A 20,710-nucleotide genomic window follows, 5' to 3' on the forward strand; every position below is an offset into this window, starting at 1 on the left:
CCTGAATGAAGACTTGAATACGTCTGATTTGGGTGACTGTACTTTTCCTTCAGGGCTATGGAACATGAGATGTGCTCTGTACGGGAAATTGTGCGTCATGTGAAAAAGCCGAGGGATGACGGCCCTGCTTTCTCACCTTACGCCGATGTTGTGTGTAAACCAACCATCCAGAGAGTAACGTGCGCGTCGGCCTTGTCAGAACGACGTATCCGAAGCCTTTCGAAGCCAGCAGGGATTTAGCTGGCTTTAGCGGCATTATCTGAACAATGCGAACGATGTCCTGCTGCTGTCGTAAAACAACAGTCCGCGCTGAAGCACAAAGTGTCCCATTTCTGCTACGTTGCTGTGCAGATTAGTAGAATTCTGGGAAGTTCCTTTTTCCATGACAAATGCAACGGAATAGCCAGCTGGGTTTTCCACTTATTTCAATCAGGACTAATGACATTGAAGTCAAAATCCCAAGGGGTCAGTTCGGGGTAGCCAGACTTCAGCATGATCCAGCCACAACCCCTTCTTAGCCCAACACCCCCCCATTGAAGGGTTGCAGGGGCAGTGGTGGAGAAGCTGCCTATAGTGGTTCTGAACGAGACGGGAAATCCTCAACAGGGAAGAGGTAACCAGCTTCCATCTCCTCTGCATCACTGGAGCTGCCCAATGGTAACAAAGCAAGGCAGAGAATCTGTCTCGCCAGGTGCATTGTAATGGGGGCTCATCTGATCACAGCTAAGATTGCAGCTTGGTTGTGTGTGGTCACAACATATTTAAAAATTTTATTAAGATGTTAAAAAAAAAAATGAACAGAGTTTGAGCATAGAAGTTTCTGGTTATCAGGGAATAACGTACAGATTATCGAGGATGCAAAGTTTGGTTTAAGATCAGGTGGCATAAGGAATAAATAATCTGCAATATCCCCAATTAGGGGTAAAAGGTTGATGCGTCAAAGTACAGGCATATGAGGGTATGAAGTTCATAGAGTGGCTATGTTCGGGTGTGGGATATGATGATGAGGATGGATTGACCCTCATTTGGTGAGATTTAATGTTCAGGGAGTTTATGGTTCCAGTTCACGTGATCCAACGGAGAAGGTCACTTGATCCCTTTCTCATAGTGGGAGAAAGATGTCACTCTGGCTTATGCCTCCTGGTACTGTTGGTGGCCGGTGATGTACTACTCTGAGTTAAATCCTGCAGTACCTAGTTGTCTGACTGTGTATGTCACCTCCTAACTTTTTTCTCCTATGACTACAGGAATGTTGGAAACTTGGGGCACAGGACTTCAGTTTCATCTTCTGCAATTTGCTAATGCTTGCTGATCTGCCAGTCACTGGCACAGAACTGCCTACTTGGTTTGGGGGCATTGTAGATAGCTAACCCCACAGTAGGGTTGGGTAGATCACATACAAGGAAGACATCTGAGGATTGGGAAGGAAATTGAGAATCCACTCTCTCCCTTCACTCCTGCCCTCAACCACCTTGATTAATAGGGGTCCCAATGAGAGATTATTCTCCTCTCCTTTGAGAGTGGCTGGTATTCCTATAACTTTCACCTGCATACGTTGGTGCTCTGCATCTTGGTTACAAATATTTCCGTTTGGGATTTTCAGAATGACGAGCTTCGAAACCTGTCCCTCTCCGGTCATGTGGGCTTTGACAGTCTTCCAGATCAGCTGGTCAACAAATCAACCTCTCAAGGGTTCTGCTTCAACATTCTTTGTGTTGGTAAGTGATGCTGCACTGCTGAGCAAATGGTTTTTCACATCAAGGCATCATGTGACAAGACAATTATTAATTTAAACAAAGAGGGTGTGTGTGTCTGAGTGTGTGTGTGAGAGAGAGAGTAAATAAAAACAAAAAACCCTTCCATTCAGTAATGTGGATAAGACATAAACCAATAGGGTGAGCATTATAAAAGGGAACCAGGGAGGATTGATTTTAATCACTAAGTGGAAAGCCTTGATTTTAATCAACCATGTGTCAAAATAGTTTTAACATCTTGGTTGTCTTCAAAATATCATCTAAAGTTGCTCAAACATTGAATGCACTTCTGTGCTCAAACAAAACACTTAGCTTGGCAGAATGTTCCATAAACTATCTATTTCCATTGCTCATGTGTTGAAGCAAAATGTTTTCTCTTTTCTGATTAAGGACTTTAGGTTTATTTTTTTTAAATGCTTTGACTGGGGTTTTCATGTCCTGTTTAGAATATTGTCCACAGTGCAGTTTCAGCTATCTGAATCCACATCTGGCTAGCCAGACTAGACTGCACTCGCAGCAATAGGGGTTCAGGAGCTAGACAGGAGAATGACCATGGAGAAATATGACCAGAGCAACCGACCATTGCATGAGTCCCTTAGCAGCACGAAGCTGTTTAAAATTCAGCAGGGAGCTTCCCGATTAGCAAGCACTTGGATGATCAAAATGGCATAAATTGGTTGCTTTTTTTCCTTGTGCGGTAAACATTCCTAGCCTAGCATGACTCAATTTGTCTTCATTAACGTAGCAATTTGCTCCACTTTTTTCTTTTTCAAAATGTGCCGGTCAACTTTTGTTAAGCTCCCAATAGAAATTTCACACACACGTTGCTGCTATTGTCCAAAGGAAGGAGAAAAAGAATTGGCATCTCTTTGAGGGAAAGCACACAATTGGCTCCTGCATGGTGACGTAACACTTCTAAATGTAGCATGTCTTGAGCCACAGAGAACAGTATGCAATGATGGCTATGTTTGCTTTAGCAGCTCGCCATCGAACACCGCTCTAGTGATTTACAATAGAACTGTTTAATAATAGTAATTCCATGCACTGTGCATTCCTCAGGGGGACCACATTGAGCTGGTTTGTGGCTATGATATAGATACATATTCTTAAAAGCCTTATTGCTTTGAGCTTTGCGAGCTGGGATTCCGAGCTGGGATTCCAAGCTGCTCTTGGTTTGGAGAAAATATTGCTTTCCAGACTTAATGGTTTGAGAGACTGGCAGCTAAAACCAGGCGGGAAGAGAAGCAAAAGGGAAAGCCAGATGGCTATGAGAATGACATGATTTTAAGGCTCCCTGTATATCTTGCAACTTTCCAGGATAGGACTGCCTTGAAAATCTGTAAGTCCCAGCATTTCTAGCCTCGATGGTTACTGGCCCCGTAAAATGATCATTGATCCCTCAAGCCAGGAGTGGGCTTTTGGACACGGGTCCTCGTTTAAATATTGCAAGTTTTAAGCCCGAAACCAGTGTTTCATTCCCCGCCTGTATATCTTTGCAAGCACCAAGACTTACTCATATGGCCTGTGAGTCAATGCAAGAAAAGCAGGAGTTGTGGTATTATTCCAATGAGGAAACAATAATGAATAGGTATAGAGATCTTAGGCTCCCTTGGTGGAAGGATTATGGCTAGGAGCAAATGGTTCCGCCTGAAAGCTGAGCGTGCCCAAAACAGCCTTCTGAGGGCTGGAATGAAACCCAAGGTGTACAAGTCTGGGTTCAGCGGGGTGGTGTGATTCCTACCAGGAGCAGCTCTGCAAGTTGGGACCCTTCCTTAGAGCATAGCGAGGAGGCGAGGATCAGCTGCTTTGAGAGTGGGCTCTCCAGTATTAGTGTTGGGCAGGCTCCTGGAATGCGGGCTGTCCAGTGCTAGCGCTGAATGGGCAGAGACCCTGGGTATGTCTAGCCTGCAATGGCTGGGTGCGATTGCCACCGGAGCCAGCAAACCTCAAGCTATCTTTAATCTAGCTCGCTCGGCTCCCAGTGCTGGGAAGCTATGGCATGCTTCAGTGCAGGCTGTACAAACCCGTCTGGGTCACTGGGTAATTGCGCGTGGGGTTAGCCCACACTGTTGTGGCGTCACTGCTCCAGTACCCAAGCTAGACAGGTGAAATCTGGTTCAGGTATGTCGGCCGTAGCTGCAGTCACAGTCCGTGATTGTAGTCTGGACGTACCCCCTGTGACACACTTTGGGTGTCGGTTCAACACACCCTGTTCTCATGGAACCCAGTCTTTCTTTCCATAGTCCATGCCAAATAGAGACCAGGATCTTTTTTTATTTAAAGGGGACACTGTATCACTAAATGTGAAAGGAGTGGACCATGACAAATAAACAGGTCCTTAGCTTAAAAATAGGCTGATCATCTTTGGTTATTAAATGGAAACAGCCATCACAGACGTGTTACTCTTTGCTGCTGGCGTCTCTTACAAGGAGGTCTCACATTACCACTGTTGTTTTTGTGAAGACACCATTCCTCTGTGCTGCCTTCCATCAAGATATCTTGGTGGTGACCTGAAAACAAATTGGGCCCACACATTCCCTTTTTGCTTCTTTAATATATTAAAAATGAATGGTCTTGGTTTTAACAATTTTTCTCCCTTTCCTGCTTGTATTTTTACATTAGAAATTCAGGTCTAGTCTGCCCTGGAATGCTCTGTGATAACCAGTGCAATGATGAGGTCACAAGAGTGAAAGTTGAGCATTTTAGAGAAGAGATTGGTAGTCAGAGTCTTTTTTTTTAATTCCTGGTTTCCGTGGTTTGTTTTTGTTTAGTTTTGTTAATACCTACTTGCCGTTAACTTCCATGACTAACATTTTGGTTAAAGGAATTCTTTAACGGAAGGGAGTGTTGATTCTTTACCAGTGCGTTAGTGCTCAGAATGAGCAGGCTTTGAAGCCCTCCAGCAAAACTAGAGAAGACCAAGTTTTGCTATTCTAGTCCCCTTTAAGTTTAAAAAGCAAGTAGAAAAACAGTTTCAAGAACAAAAAAAACCTAATCTTGTCCTTCTGTGAACATCAGGCTTGGAAGAATTAGATTTTGATTGGTGAAACTCTCACACACACACACACACACACACACACACACACACACACACACACACACACACACACACACACACACACACACACACTTCCATTGTAAGAAAAATGCTGCTTCAGAACTTGTTTGATTTTAAGGTTATTTAATTTGTATATTTTGACATGCAGTGTAGGCAATTTGTGTGTTTACTGGTTGAAAAACTTTATTTATTTTTTCTTAACGTCTGCTGTCGTTAAATTGTTGTCTGCCCCCCTCCCGTAACTTTGTGGAACTGTGAAAATTAAAATAGATGAAAAATGAAAACGATACTTAAATAAACATCTATCTTATCCATCAAAATTATAAATACAAAAAAATTGAATTCTGCCAGGCCTAACCATAAATTATCTAAAACTGCACAAGCCCGATTTTTAATATTATAATCATTTGCCTTTTAAGTTACCTTTAAGAAATAATTTGCTTTTCTATATATCTATATGTTGGCTTCCTCATGAAGGCCTCAATCCTGCAGTTAGATCTACATCCAGACTCTGAACTTAAGCAGAGCCACATTGACTTCAAACAACATATAATTACTGATTTCCGTGGGGATCTACGTGGATGCGAGGGTTTGCCTGCTTTGATTTGACTGCCACAACAGGACTTAGACCAGCGATATACACCTCCCTCCATGGGATGCACATGTCATATAAACAGTGTGTGAGGAGTGTCTGGAGAAAGAATTAACTTCTTCATGAGTCAGTAGAGAGGATATTACATAGCCAATCAGTCTAGTGTAAAAATAATCAGCAATGGCAGAAGAAAACACAAAGGAAAAGCGTACTTAGGAATGTAGGATTTGCCATATTTACATCTTGGGTCTAACAAGTCTAATAACCTGCTTCCAGCAATGGCTGATTCCTGCTCCTTCAGCGGAAGGCGACCCTTGCTTTGCCCCACCTAGAAAACTCACCTGGTCCGTTGACCGATGCTGCACATTTCAGCATCCTACCCAGCCCACCACACTTCCAATCTCTTCTCTAAGTATACCTAGTCCAGGAGGCCTATAAAGCCTACTTCACCCTCTCCACCCCCCCGAAGAGGGGTGTTAACAAAATTGTTGTCAGGAAAGTATATTAACCCTTTGCCCCTCCCAAAAATGATTAAACATCATTGTGCTCCATGCTGTTGGCTGGTTACCTAAGTATTTGTGGTATCCCATCCTTTGTCTGTACATCGTCTATAACTGTAAACGTAACCCAGTGGTAAGTGTGAGTGTGTGTGGTGCTCCCCTCTGGGCCCGATCCATACAGAATTGGAGTTGGTTACAGGTCTTGGCCACAGAACCTGGCTCAAGTGGTAGAAATTCATACGTGTAGCTCTAGTCTAGAGGTACCTGGTGTCTGCCAAACTGGCGGCCATCGCATAGTGGATTGGGGCGCTGGCTTGGGCCAAGCTTCCTTTGATCAGAAGATGTAGGTATTCCAATGATGAGCATATCTTACAGATCCTCCTCACTGCCTAATCTGCAGGGGAAATGAGTCTGTTACAACCCCAGCAAAAGCTCAAGCTGTCACAGCCCATGCTTTTAGCTCTGAAAGTCCCCAGTTCAATCCCCGGTGGCTGACCAAGATGGCAGCCATCTTATAAGGCATCTAGGCCTGAAGTGCTTATCTCGCTGTCTGAGAACCATCCGCTGTGTTTTTGGTGCTACAGAAGTAACTGTCTGTCCTGTCTGTCTCTCTCTCTCTCTCTGCTCTAAAGAGCGCTTTGGACAGAATGGTAGGGGAGCGGAGTGATCTCTAGCTCTAACACATTCTCTGTCTGCTCAGGTGAAACTGGCATTGGCAAGTCAACCTTAATGGACACTCTGTTTAACACAAAGTTTGAAAGTGACCCAGCCACCCACAATGAGCCCGGTGTGAGGTTGAAAGCAAGAAGCTATGAACTCCAGGAGAGCAATGTCCGTCTGAAGCTGACCATTGTTGACACAGTTGGATTTGGAGATCAGATTAATAAAGATGACAGGTAAGTTGCTTTTACATAAGAAGGGGGGCTCGCACTGATCCATCCTCAGGCCGGAAGGGCTTGAACGTACCACTACAGGAATGGTATTTAGTATCCAATGCCCTTGAGGACTGCAGCGTCAAACCTGGTGCTGTAGTTGGGTTTAGTGGCACACTGATTTAAGGAAACGGCGTAGTCCAGCAGATAGAATGCTGGACTGGGACTCAGGAGACCTGAGTTCTATTCCCTGACCTGCTGTGTGACCTTGCGTGAGTCCCTTCAGCTCTCTATGGGTATGTCTACACATCAAAGAAAAACCCGCAGCTAGCCCGCCAGCCGACTCGGGCTCAGGCTGCGGGGCTGTTTAATTGCTTTGTAGACTTCCGTGCTCAGCTGGAGCCTGGGCTCTGGGAGCAATGAAACAGCCCCGTGAGTCGGCTGGCACAGACCAGCCCTGGGTGTCTAGTTGCTGTGCAGACACACCCTAAGCCTTTATCTCCTCCCATCCTTCATCAGTCTTGTCTGTTTAGAATGTAAGCTCTTCAGGGCGGAGACTGTATCTTCTTATGTGCATGTGTAGTGCCAAGTATAATGAAGCCCTGATTCTGATTGGGGGGGGCCTCTAGTCACTGCTGTAATAGGAATAATAATGCAGAATAATAATGCACTGGATTGTGGAGATTTATTGTGCCAAGCAAAAGTCCAGTTGCTTCTGAAAACTGTTGGTTTCACAGATGAGCGTATTAAATTGTGCAGTTTAGTGTAAATGAATTTGATCTAATTGTATATAATTTTAATTTGTATTAAATAATATTACTTAATTAGATAATGCTTTGCATGGCGAAAGCACAGTTTAGTCATCAAGTAGGGAATCCACGCCATAGCCGTGTAAAGCAGGTAGATACTATCACTCTTTGATGGATGGGAACCTGATATGGTGAGTGAAGTGACTTGTCGAAAGGTCATTCAAGTCAGTGACAAAGCTGGGACTAGAATTTAGGCATTCCTGACTCGGTGTTCGTTCCTCCAGACCTCAGCAAGAGAGAACTCGCCGATCACATGGTTCTTAAGGCGATGTTGGGATGTGGATGGGTTTTAGTTTGGATGCAGATTTTCCCGTTTCAGACTAGAAGTAAACGTTCTGCATGTACGTTCCAACATACTACGTAGACTATTGTTCAGTATTTCCAGGATGCCCAACTGCGCTGTCCAAATAGACATTCTTACACTTAAAAACACGTCTGCCTTCCCCTGGGATCTCCTAATCCCAGTCAGTATTTTAAGATTGTTGGGCTCGTCTTAATATTTCTATCCCTTGATGGATAACTTCTCGAGATTCATGGCATTGGTTGGTTATTTTTGGTGTTGGAAAGCCATTGCCGGTTTTAAAAGCATCCCTATTGGCTGCGATTGCACCAAAATGCTGTGTGTGTGTGTGTGTTGTGTACTATCCAAGCTTCCCTCCTTCTGCTCTGCAGCAGCTTTTAACTAACGCCCCGTGTGCCTTCCTGCAAAGGAGAAATGAAAAGTGAAGTGTGTGTTGACTGTAGGCAGCTCTGTGCTTTGAGCGATGCCATATGCTCTCAAGCTAGAAGGAAGGCAAGTCAGAGAAGGAGCAGGTGTTCAGCATGGGAACATGGCAGCTTGTTACTGCTGGGTCACTTTGCATTGGATTCATTGAACAGACAGCATGAGCAGGCAGTATTGTTACTGGAGTCCCTCAGACTTCACTCTCCAGAGCTCCTTTAGAGAGGCAGCCACGGTGTGACGGGCATAGGAAAGCCATTGTTCTGACTCTGCCGCAGCACAAGCCGAGACGTGTCGCCTGTGACTACAGCAACGGGGGCTACCAAATTAGGGCTTTCCAGACCATTCTGGTGACCCTTTTGTACAGCGTCTTCTCTAATTTCGGACCATGACAGGCCCCAAGCAGACCGCCACAACCAATTTTACAATAGGCTATTGTCTGAGGCCTCCTTGGATCCTCTGGGGATCAACACTCAGACAGTGTTACCCAGGGATGGAGACTGGAGGGAGGACTGGGTTCTGAGCATTCCTAGTGAGATGTTTGACAGCTGTTTTGTAGCCACGTGGTTAACAGTGCTGATCACAGTGCGCCCTGCGCAGGTGGTTGTTAGATCACCTGGGCCATATTCTGCACCAATCTCCACTCCAAGAGGTAAACCAGGGAGGAATGTGGTGTATCGCACATCCCATCATGCACTGCTGCATACAGCCTTCAAACAGCTGCCCTGCAATCTGGAGCCGGACGTGGTTCCCTGCTCTGGATTCGGATACAAGATGCATTTCTGGCTATCTGCGCAGGGAATGTTTTCAGTTCCTCTGCCTCTGACCCGTAATGGGCTCACCTTCATCCCCTCAGCTGTTATCACCATGAGGTGATATGCAGGTATGCTATGAGACCTGCAATGTCAGGAACATCTCTTGGCTTTGTGCTCCCGTCGCTTCTTGGAGTGTGTTTTCTTGGGCCCGAGACTGCAGGGAGATGAGATGGCAGGAAAGCAGCAGAATGTCAATGTAACTCCACTTAACAGAACAAACACCCACTCCTTGCATTGCTCTCTGGTCCCAAGGCAGGTTAAACAGCAGAACATTAACAAGGTACAAGGGTCTGCTCCTTTTCATCTGGGCAGTGTCTTCTAAATGGCTGACTCTAATTTCAGTCTCGAAGGAGCTCTAAAATGTGACTATAAAGCAGGGATTTTGAAGCAATATTTCCTGTGAATGTAAGTGTGTTCAAATCGGGGACCTGCTAATGGGCCATAGCTTTTAAAGTCCGGGAGGGAGCCAACCAGGGAAGGGGGAGGGTGTGAAAGTAGGCGGAGCCATTATTTTTGCTGCGGTCTGGCAAATGAGGCCCAGAACTTCAACAGAATGAGGCCAATTTACACCAGCTGAAGTTGCTGATTTACAGCAGCTAAGGATTTACTCCACTGTGTCCAACTGACTGAGCGAGTGCACATTAGCTGCAGGAAAGATTGTTTAATTGACTCCATTTAAAGTTTTCTAACCAGCGGATAAGAATTTGGACAATTGCTCTCTCTTAGCATGCACTGTTTGGGGGAGGAGGAATCCAACGAATGCCGGCTATTCAAGGGCCTGATCCTGCAGTATGCTGTGGGTTGCCAACTCTTGTCGTCTTTATTGGGAGCTAGGGGTGCTCAGAGCCTCAAAGGATCAGTCCCTAACCTATCGAGTTCAGCTTTAGGCGGGTGGTGGCTAGCCCTCAGCAACAAGCGGTTTCAACAGCACTAACTACAAAGCTGGGACTAGGATACCCTTCTCTGAAAGCGCAGTCAGTTAACGAATCAGATCGCATTGCACCGTGACGGCATCTCCAGTAAAGCTGTCAACAACAAAAAACTACGATTAGCTTTGCTCTGAGATCTAAACTCCCGAGAAGCGGTTATCGCAGGTAAGTCTCTCTTCCCTCTAAAATACCAGCCTGGAGTTTGGAACAGCTGGTATTTTTTTTGCATCACACGTATCTGGTCTCTCTTGATGATGCAGACAAGCAAAGGGTTTGTGCTGTCGTGTGTGTTCTTCTCTGGGGTAGATGGGTGTTGTGGCCTCAGTGATTTGAAAGCCCAGGATCTCTTCCATCCACCATAGCTGAGCTCTTGTATGCTGCGTTTTCTTGTGGTCTAAGGTAAAACGCATGGTCATTCAGAAAGGCGTGTGGGCTGGGGATGGGGCTTGGCTGCAGTAGAAAATCTCGTGGTGACCATGAGGGTGGTTGACGGCAGTGTCTTAAAATGAGACTTCCCCCCCCCCCCCAAAAAAGCAAGGAGGTTTCATGTGTGTCTGCCAGTTAGACTGTAACTTACCAATAGTGAATGCCCTAATCTGAAAAGAACTGTTCCTTCCAAATTTTCAGCTATAAGCCCATAGTCGAATATATCGACACTCAGTTTGAAGCCTATCTGCAGGAGGAGCTGAAGATCAAGCGTTCCCTGTTTAATTACCATGACACAAGGATTCACGCCTGCCTATATTTCATCGCACCGACGGGACACTCGCTGAAGTCTCTAGACCTGGTCACCATGAAGAAGCTCGACAGTAAGGTACGCACTACCCATGTCATGCCCCTGTAATGCTCTCCTGCTGCCCCTTAATTTGGCGACCTTTTCAAGGATCTAACAAACTGGGTGTGGAAAATACCCATTCTCTCTAGCAGCTCTGAATGGATAAGAGTGCAGAGAAGGCTTAAAAGAGCTTGTCAGATCTCTAGACAGCAAGAGCAGGTTAGCACTAATGAATTTCTAAAGGCTCTCAGCATAAAATGGTGCAAAAAAATTGGGCAAAAATCTGGGTTCTTTCTCATCCAGACTGGTCCATCATGTCCAGTTAGAATGATAACATCACCCACTTCATTCCACACCAGCCGCAAAGGAGCGGCAATCCCGAAACAGGCTGCTGCAAATGAAGCTGTAGTGTCTGCTCTCAAGGACGGCCCTCCTTTCATACTGATAGAGCCACATTTTTGGCATTTGGGGGTCAAAACTCCCCTGTGCTTTGCTGCAAATGCCCCCCTCAAAGCCAAACACTATTTGATATAGTTGATCAGCAATTCTGCACTGCAGGCTAAACAATCCTTATTGATGATGCAGCCAGTGGATCTAGCGGTGGGGTGGGGGCGCTGCTTTAGCCCACAGATGGGTAAAGAGAAGCTCATGTTCGAATGTTTCATGTTCAAGAGCATCTTTTAGTATTGAAAAGTTAGATGAAAACCCAAGCCCACTTGAAAGGAAGCTGGTATTCCTAAATACTTAAGTGCCCTCTGCCCACCAGCACTGTGACATGGTCAACTGCTTGCATTCTGGTTTGAAATTCGTGCAGGACAGTAAAGCAGGTAGCTGGAGCTCTTCATTTCATATGCGTAGAATGTTCCACGTCTGTGGAGTGACTCTGGTGCCCGAGAGCCTTGAAGAATTCGTAACAGGTTGCCTGATGATGTGGGTAAAGCTTGGAGTCTGCTTGTTCTGTAGTTGCAGAGATTTGCTGAGAATTTGCCTGTAATTGGCACTAGTCTTAACTTTTCCCTGGACAGGGATTAGTTGCTGTTACAGGGCCATCCTCAGAAAGGAATTAGTTTATGTAATGGAAGAGGATTTTAAAGCACTGTAGTTAAAATGTCTCCACATAGGTCAATATTAATGTCTTCCTTACTGTAGCAGCATTTTATATTGCCACAGGGCAGAACGACTGAAGGAAGGCTACTAATCAGCCATAGATCACACCTCACAGTACGGTCTTTTCAGAGTTGGTTTAAAAGGCACTGTGTAGCAAGAGCTACATTAACCTATGGCTGTGGTGAGCTGGATCGGCCAGACCCTTGGGGGACTGTAAGCAAGGTCCAACAGCCAGCAATCTAGGGCAAGAGAGTGACCAAGAAAGGATACACAGATGATCTTCATTTGTCACAGCAGAGCTGTGGCTTGCATGAAGCCCCCGATTCCTATCGCCCTGTGGTCCTCAGCCAATGTAAGTCAGTTTAGCTCCATCTGAGGGTCTGGCTCTGTGTCCAGTTTGTCCCTGTATGTACTTGAAGTTTGCCAGATTTGGTGCCACTCCCCTAGGCAGTATATAGGGGGTGCAAGCTTCTTTAATGGGGGAGAGGGACAAGGTTGCTCATTTCAGGCCAATGCAATAAAGGGACAGTTCATCTCTGTCCAATCCCTACACCTTGCTCATCTGATCTGAACATTTCCTTTTAACACTAGGATGTAGAGGTGCTCAAGGATCAATCTCTAGGCTGTTTCCTGAAGGTGGGCCCTAGAGTAGTTAAGTCTGCTACAGGTCTGAAGAGGATGAGTGCCTAGATGGTAATTTCCTTTGGAACTGTTTGGATAGTCTGTGTAACAACATTTTCTCTCCGCCCTATTTAAAAAATTAAACAAATGCTACAGAAGAGGAAATAACATTGTTGCCAAATTGCATTTGACTTTGAATGGAGCTCTTCTCTACACATGAAACGCGATTGGCGCAATCCTGTCTCAGCCAATGTTGCTTGCTTCACCACATCCCCAAAAATATCAAAAGAATTGGATGGACCGGCAATTCCTGTTCTAGTAGAAAGTTTGTATTGCATCACTGCTTTTATATGCCATGTTCTTTGTCCTCTTCTGGTTGAATATATTGAGGGAGGTGTCCTTTATGAGGCCATTGGCAAAGTAAAATGCCAGCGCTCTCTTTGCCTTGCAGGTTAACATTATCCCTATAATAGCCAAAGCTGATACGATTGCAAAAAACGAGTTGCATAAATTCAAGAGTAAAATCATGAGCGAGCTGGTCAGCAATGGTGTCCAGATCTATCAGTTCCCAACAGATGAAGAGACAGTGGCTGAGATAAATGCTACAATGAGTGTAAGTATTGTGGGTGGTGGTTGTTGTTGTTGTTGTTGTTTGTTTTTTTCTGAACCCATCCATCCCCCACCCCCAGGGAGGAGGAATGCTGCATCCTTTTGCTTTTCCCATTGAAACTCAAATATGAGCCAATAAATAGCTTGATGGAAGCCCCTCTCCACTCTGGTCTGCAGGACTTAATGAAACAGGGTGGGATTGGGCACTGATATTTATTTTAAAAATCTTGAAAAAATATTTCTTCTCTGCTTATCGTGTCCTTTCCCATGTGCCTTTCCCCTTACTAAATATTCATATCCCCGGGGGCAGAGTGATGTAGTGATCAGGGGAGAGGACTTGGAGTGAGGCCTCCTATTCCCACTCCTGGCTTGTTGCTGGGTGATCCACTTCACCTTCCTTTGATTCAGTTTCTGGAGAAGGACTAGAATCAGGCAGCTGGTGCTCTGGTCCCGTGTGGAGCAGTTCTGGGTGGTGCGGTGGTTAAAGTGGTGGGGACTGCTGGCAACTGACGTGTGCTAGCACGAACTGCACCAGTGGTAGCGATAAGAGAGATTTAGGGAAATAAAGCTAGCGTAGCCAGGCCTTTATGCAAGGGTTATGCAGGGAGAGATGAAGTGCACCCTGGGAGGCTTGTTTGCAAAAGCAGAGGAGGAATCTAAGCCCTTTGCCTCTAACTGTATTACAGTAGCACATAAAGCCCCCAGCCAAGATCAGGGCCCCATCGTGCTAGGAGCTGTACATACACGTAGTGATCTGGCTGTCCGAGGGTAGGGACGCCCAGAGCCGTGGGGTTGCATCCCTGCCTATCCTGGCTAATAGCCATTGATGGACCTATCCTCCATGAATTTATCTAGTTCTTTTTTGAACCCAGTTATTCTTTGGTGAGAGCAAAGATTCAACACCCTGCCACTGCTCTTCCCCAGGTGAAGCCCAGGGCTGACTAGCTGCTTGGTATCCTGGAACACAGATTTTATTTGTTCTGTTTTTTGGCAATTAGATCCATTGTCTTGAGGCAATGGGCCATTTTTGCCATTCTATCAACTTAGCTCATGGTTACAACTCGGGCGGTCTAGAATCACGTTCGCCGTGCTTGGCTGAGAGTCTGTTTCCAGCCACACTTAGTGCAAGAAAACTATTTCGATTTTGTTATATTTAAAACAATATATTGAAGTTTGTTTCTTGGGAATGTCTCTGGTGCCCACTGCTGTATTAACAGCGCCTCGCAAACATTAAGGGCCCTGTTGTGTCTAGCTGCCTTCCCAGAGCCACAAGGTGAGTCTGGGCAGTGCCTTAACCAGAAGGCTGTCCTTGCTGTCTGTGGTGCCAGCAGTAAACTGCAGGTTGTCCTCTGTGGCTCCGTGCCAGAGCTCTGGTCATGGAGCTGCATGCTCTGCAGCTGGGAGCAAGCATCCCAGCACAGGGTAGACCGACATGCACTAGCTTTGCTGGAGCTCAAAGGAAGCCTGGGCAGCGACTTGGGCTAGCTGGCCAAGTACGTATGAGCCCGCAGCCCTGGGTACGTACTCGGGTGGCTAGCCTGAGCTGCTGCCCACGCTGCTGTTGAGCTAGCGTATGTCTGTCGGTCCGTGCTGGGAGGCACTCTCGTGGCTGCAGTGTGGAGGTAGCCTGAGAGTTGGGATGTTCCAGGAAAGCAGGAGTGGGTGAGCAGAGTGAAATCCAGCCCGTGTCCCTGGGGCAGCAGAACTCCGAGAGGGAAGGGGGCGCAAAACCCCAGTGGGTGCATGCCTGGCACAGTGCAGAGCCCAGCCCTGCAATCAGCCCGCATGGCAGCAAGGAAGGGAGGGGAGAGGCAAGTGCCTGGGGAGGAGAAGCACATCCTGCTTCTCTAACTTGCACCCCTTTGGGGCTGAGCAGAAAGGCCAGTGGGAGTTTGTTTTAGCGAGGGAGCTGCAGCTGCTCCATGGCCAGGCAGGGAGAATTTCTCCTTCCATCCATCTGCCCCGTTCTTGGCTTGGCTGCCCAGGCATTGGTCTCTGGACTCGCCCCTTGGTCCATACCAGCCCTTTCAAAGGACAGGCTATGAAAATACCACCTGGCCAAGCTCTCCCGAGGCTGGCGTGCAGGCCCAGCTTCCTCTTGGCAGGGGTTTTGTGCATCTCTTCCAGCTGCCGGGACTGTCTGAAATCCCCTTTCAGGGCTTTGATCAGCTGCCTTCGCCTGGTCTCTCTCCTCCCTTCTCCCAGAGCAGCTGGGTGGTGGGAAACGGGCGGAGCCTTGCTCCATCTCCTCTCCCTACCTTCTCCCCACTCATACTCAGGCATGATCTCTGGCTCTCTCCTTACTGGCTAGCACAACTGGCCGTAGCGGGTCCCAAGTGTGGTGCTGCTGCTGCTGCAAATTAACACACACCTACCCTGGTAGGAAGCCAGGGACGAGTTGTGAGGAAGGCTGCCTCCAGGGATGGAGGCTTAGGGCTGTGTCTGCAGTCCCAGCCTAGCCCTTTGCCCGGAAGATCTAACCGTTACTTCTAGCTACTGCAAATGGCTGAATTAAAAGGCTTCAGCAAACATTTAATTTTTAACTTGGCCCCTTCTTTTGAGAAGCACAGTTGTTTTTACTGTGTGGCATTTGATTTTTTTTTTTTTTTTTAACATTCAAATCCGTTTCCATTTTGATTGCCTTGTGCAAAGGACACCCGTACCGGGTTTAACATTTGTATGGTCCTCCGATAGACACACAGAGAAAAGAAAATTCATGACTCTCCTATTTGCAGGTTTTCATCTCTGTCCCATCACAAACAGAGGGGTTAAATTTGTTATGAAAATGAACATGTTGGGTATTAAGCTGCAGTGAAGCGCACTGACCTTTCTATTTAAAGTCCATGTTGTAACGAAATGCAAGTGCTGTGGTTTACTAGGACTCTTTTGTGGGAGTTGGCTCATTTGCTTTCGATTTTTCCTATCTGAAGTCAGAGCATGCCTCTGATCCAGAGCCTCCATTGATCATCCAAAGACACCAGCTGGATTGCAAAGACATTTTAGTAACTTGAAATAAAAAATCACAGCTGCTATAGTAAATAGAGCTTTCTTCGAAAACACTCCCTGGCAAAGCAACACAGGAAATCTCTAATCTCTTTGTCTCTTTGCTTTTGTAGGTCCATCTTCCATTTGCTGTTGTTGGCAGCACTGAAGAAGTGAAGATTGGCAATAAGATGAGCAAGGCCAGGCAGTATCCATGGGGGGTTGTGCAGGGTATGTCCAAAGAGAAACAAAAACTCCTTGTTTTATGCCATCCAGTGTAAAAACAAAAATTGCTGATCTGTGGAGGCTGCTTGCCAATTTCTGCCCTTGGGCAGTAAGAACTTTGCAGTGGTCAAAAAGGCCATTTAAAAAGCAAAACAAAACAGGGTTTCGTAAGCACTTCTTAAAGTTGAGTTTTTTGTCTTTTGGTCACTTGTGAAAAGCGTGAGCCTACAACCTGACTGATCTGGGGAAGAGCAGGTTAGACTTCAGAGACGTTGGCAAATATTTCATTTGTCACTTATTTTTCTTTTTTAAATGGTCTCTTCTTATGTTCCTGGCATTTCTGTGCCAGCAAACTAACTCTGAATAACAGGGAATGGTCAGCCAGTTGAATGGTTTGCTTTATTTTCTTTCTCCCTCTCTCTCGCACATGGTGAGATTTTCAAGGAATGCAGCACTTGCCTTACTCTTCTCTGATGAAAGTCAATGGGAGTTGTCTCATTGATTGAAATGGGATCGGAGTTAAGCAAATGCTGAGTGCTTGTGAAACTCATCCAGAAATTCTAAAAAAAAAGGCCAAATTCTCCCCTTGGATGTGCTGGTCCCTCTGGAAGTCATTGGAAGCCCCGTGTCTACCTGCGAATAGAACTTGTCTCTGAGGGCATGTCTACACTGCATGCTAAGCCTGGGTGTGTGGGAGTCGGGCTTGTGGAATTGGTGCCTCCACACCCACACTTGAGTGTCCACACTGCATTGTAAACCTGGGCTTACAACTGCTGGCCACGGGTCCCCAGGCTGTGCTAGTGCGTCCATGCTGCACTACTCAGACCGTCTGACTCGGATCTGCAGCTTGAGCTGCGTCCACACTGCTTGGACCCAAGTCTCAGCAGGAATTGGGCTCTGACCCACTGCCCTGGTAGGGTTCACGGACCCAGGTCCTGAGTTCTTGCTGATCTGAGGTAGACTGAATTGTGTGTGGACAGAAGGGGAGCTTGGACTCGAACCTGAGTCAGACCCCGGTGTTAATGTGCAGTATAGACATACCCTTAATGTTTGAAAAACCAGCCCAGAATGTATAGACACTGGTAAAGCGTGAGCCCTGCAGTTCGCCCCCACTGCAGCTCCCCAAGTGGTAGTAATGGTGGATGGCGTGAAATGGAGGGGGCCTGGTTATTTTTACCACTGTACTGTCTAATCCTGCCAGCACGGATAGTGCTGGTGCCCTGCTCTTGGTGCGCACTCAGGCAGGGGACGTAGAGGTATCCGACTGGAAAGCAGCATGTGAGTGACCCAGCACAACAAACTGCAAGAGTGTTTGCAAAATAATTTGTCAGCTGTTAGAATATTTTTCTGCAGTTTCCTCCTGTTGCTGTTGATAACACAAGCTGCTCGCCGAGCAACTTGAAACCATGAAGAAAGAGCAATGGGGAAAATCCGTTGAATGCTGGATGTAGCTTTCTTTTTTCTTCCTTGATGACCATTTTTCTTTTCGTTTCTTTTGCAGTTGAAAATGAAAACCATTGTGACTTTGTGAAGCTGCGTGAGATGCTGATCCGAGTGAACATGGAGGACTTGAGAGAGCAGACGCACACCCGGCACTATGAATTGTACAGGCGCTGTAAGCTAGAAGAAATGGGATTCAAAGACACTGACCCTGATAGTAAACCATTCAGGTATGAAAGCATAACAAAGGCCATATTCCTTTGTGGGTGTGAGTGACAGCAGTTGTTTTTCCTTCTCTACCCTCCTACACTCGCCTTGGGTTTTTTTTGTTTTTGTTTTCCCTCATCCAAACAGCCAAGCATGTTGCCTTTTCAGCACCCCAAGTCCTGGCTAGAGTGAGTTAGATCCAAAATTAGACTCTGATTGCATTGCCACTATTACGCCACTAAGTCAGCCTGCGCCGAAATCTGAGATGTGTGTATGCTTTGAGTCACCTCTGAGAGTGAGTAACCTATTGTGAGGGGACAGTTTTTTAATTGTGAAGGGAAACAGTCATGTTAATCCTTGAGATTGCAAATAGATTGTCTGCCGGCACCCATCAGTGCAAACAGGATTTCTCTCTGCTCCTTGGCAACACAAACCTAGGTGTGTTCCATAGCTCGAGGTAAAAGCTACGGCCTTGTTCTCCTCTCACCAATGCTCACATAACATCATTGATCTCCATGGCGTGGGGGAGAGGAGTCATGCCCCCGATCTAGAAGGTAAGGCCAGACTGACACCAGTGTTAAGCTTCAATGACTAGGCGAAGTTCCACCGGCATGAGTGAGAGGGAGCCGGGCCCCTGCTCTGTAACCAGCTGAAGTGTGAAGTTTATTTGATTTCCTTTCCAGAGAGCAATGACTTAAGATGGGCTCAGCCCTTCCCTTTCAGGAATCCAAGGAATTTCCATTGCTTCCTGTGTACTTGAGGCCACTTTTGCCCAAGTTATAAGTAGAAAGGAAATGGGGAAAGTACCTAATTGTATACATCGGGTGGATGCTAGTTTAAAGTACGCCCACTCCCTTTCCTGGAGTAGTTGTATTTCCAAAATGAGGGAAAACGGTAGTGTAGGGATTGTATCCATTATTCCTCCCAAGACAAGCAAATATGCATTTCCTCGCGTCTGAGTAGTGGTCTGCAGTGGGCACGTCCACAGCACTGCCGGTTTACATTACTCTGTCAGGAGCAGTAAGCATTCGATTCATCTTAAGCCAAGCTGGCTAGGAGACCGCAGCAAACTGTTTACACTAAACAGGATGTTGCAGAAAGGAAGCATGTAAATGAGAGGCCAGTATCAGTGCAATTAAGCTCATTGCAAGAATGCAGGCCACTGCTTGTGTCGGCTCAAAGAGGTGCTAAAATAGGAGGAAGTGTCTGTGTTCCTTAATCGAAGGCTTTGGTTTTGTCTTTTTGTTTGAGAAGAGGTGGTTTGTTCCTCACTAAAAACAGACAGCGTCTCTTTACTATTGTACTCCCCTTGCTGCTCGTGCATTTTCCTCCTCTTTGTGGAATCCTTTCCCTGTCGCTTGGGTTGTTAACTGACCTATCGATTTTTAAAATAAAAGCTAGAATGTTTGTTTTTAATTTGACAGTAATTTGGATACATGTTTTCCTTCATTGGATGTAAATGTTCAGATTCTGGGAGTTTTCTCTGGAATGTAGGTTTATGCCTCTTTGTTGGCTAGCTGAAGTTACAGCGTCTCTTGAGAGCTGCGACTGGAAGAACTTGCTGAAATCCCAAATGGCCTTGCTTTTATACTCCTCCAGGCTGGAAGTGAGTTTTCCATATGTAATTTTGAATTGCTGGGCCAAATTCTCTGCTGGAATAACGGCAGAGAGGTCAGCGGTGTTGCCCCAACAAAGAATTTGGCCCAGACCAATTCCGGGGAAGTCATGGAGTTCTGCTAGCAGAGAATTTGCCCCAGACAAATTCCAAGGAAGTCAGTGATATTACATCAACAAACAATTTAGCTTGCTGGCTTTCGTGTATTTGAAAGTTTCGCACGAAGGGTGGGATTTCCAACTGTAGTTGAGGGCCTAACTTTGGTAGGCTCTTCTGCAAATCTCAGTCTAAAATAGTAAGGTAATATCAGTAAAAATGAGTAATTTTGTCTGTCGACGGAAAAAACCCTGCATGAGCTGGCCAGCCTTCCTCCTTCCACACCACCCTGCTCTTTTGTTTGTTACCAAGATGTGGGTCGCAAGGCAGGATATGGAGTGCTTTCAGTTTGGTTTTGTAAGGCTCTGCTGCTCTCTAGAATACTATATTGCAACTGCAGTTTCTAATCTTCACTCAACTGAACAGATAAAACTGAAAGCACGCACAGGGAGCAGCTCTGTTGATGAAGAAGTGTTATCCAGAGCCTATACTTGGACACTTAAAGGATTTCAATTCAAGATGGGCCACAAACAGAACCTTCTATCTAAAATTGAGTTTCAGGTAGATTCTGATTCGTTTCTCTGGATCTTTACCTATTACTACCAGTCTGGGACTGTTTCCAGTCCAGATCCAAAAGAAGCTCATTTTTCATTTTCCCATTCTCCGATGGTGAGAATCTCACAAGAATTGAACCTGATGAGACTTCAACCATTCAAGTGCTGGGAACCCAGCCAGGTCAGCTGGCACCATGAGACTGCTGTCTGTCTGATACTGCAGGAGAGCAGCTCCTGAGAGACCCATTCCTGCAAGGGGCTGTGGGAGCGGGGGTTACTCAGCACTGTGTGCAGGATTAAACCCAAGATGTAGCAATCTGAAGGCTGTCTGATTGGGATTGCGCGAAGGACTAACGAAGAAAATCCCAGCACGCAATGAAGAATAAAGCACTGGCCCAAAGCAGGAGCAAATGTTTCACTAACTCGGTT

General features: G+C 46.1%; 1 protein-coding gene across 3 annotated transcripts in view; it reads left to right on the forward strand.

Annotated features, from left to right (window-relative positions):
• Positions 1–20,710, forward strand: part of SEPTIN11 (septin 11) — a 95,869-nt gene that overhangs the window by 54,185 nt on the left and 20,974 nt on the right. For all 3 annotated transcript variants that reach the window (XM_065595997.1, XM_005304099.5, XM_005304098.5), the window contains exons 2-7: positions 1,604–1,718; positions 6,605–6,800; positions 10,678–10,864; positions 13,005–13,166; positions 16,279–16,375; positions 17,871–18,039. In XM_065595997.1, the coding sequence (XP_065452069.1) occupies positions 6,634–6,800; positions 10,678–10,864; positions 13,005–13,166; positions 16,279–16,375; positions 17,871–18,039 (782 nt within the window). In that variant the 5' untranslated portion in view covers positions 1,604–1,718; positions 6,605–6,633. The remainder of the gene's footprint in view (positions 1–1,603; positions 1,719–6,604; positions 6,801–10,677; positions 10,865–13,004; positions 13,167–16,278; positions 16,376–17,870; positions 18,040–20,710) is intronic.

The sequence above is a fragment of the Chrysemys picta genome, chromosome 5 (genome assembly GCF_011386835.1).
Source record: "Chrysemys picta bellii isolate R12L10 chromosome 5, ASM1138683v2, whole genome shotgun sequence".
Taxonomy (NCBI): domain Eukaryota; kingdom Metazoa; phylum Chordata; order Testudines; family Emydidae; genus Chrysemys; species Chrysemys picta.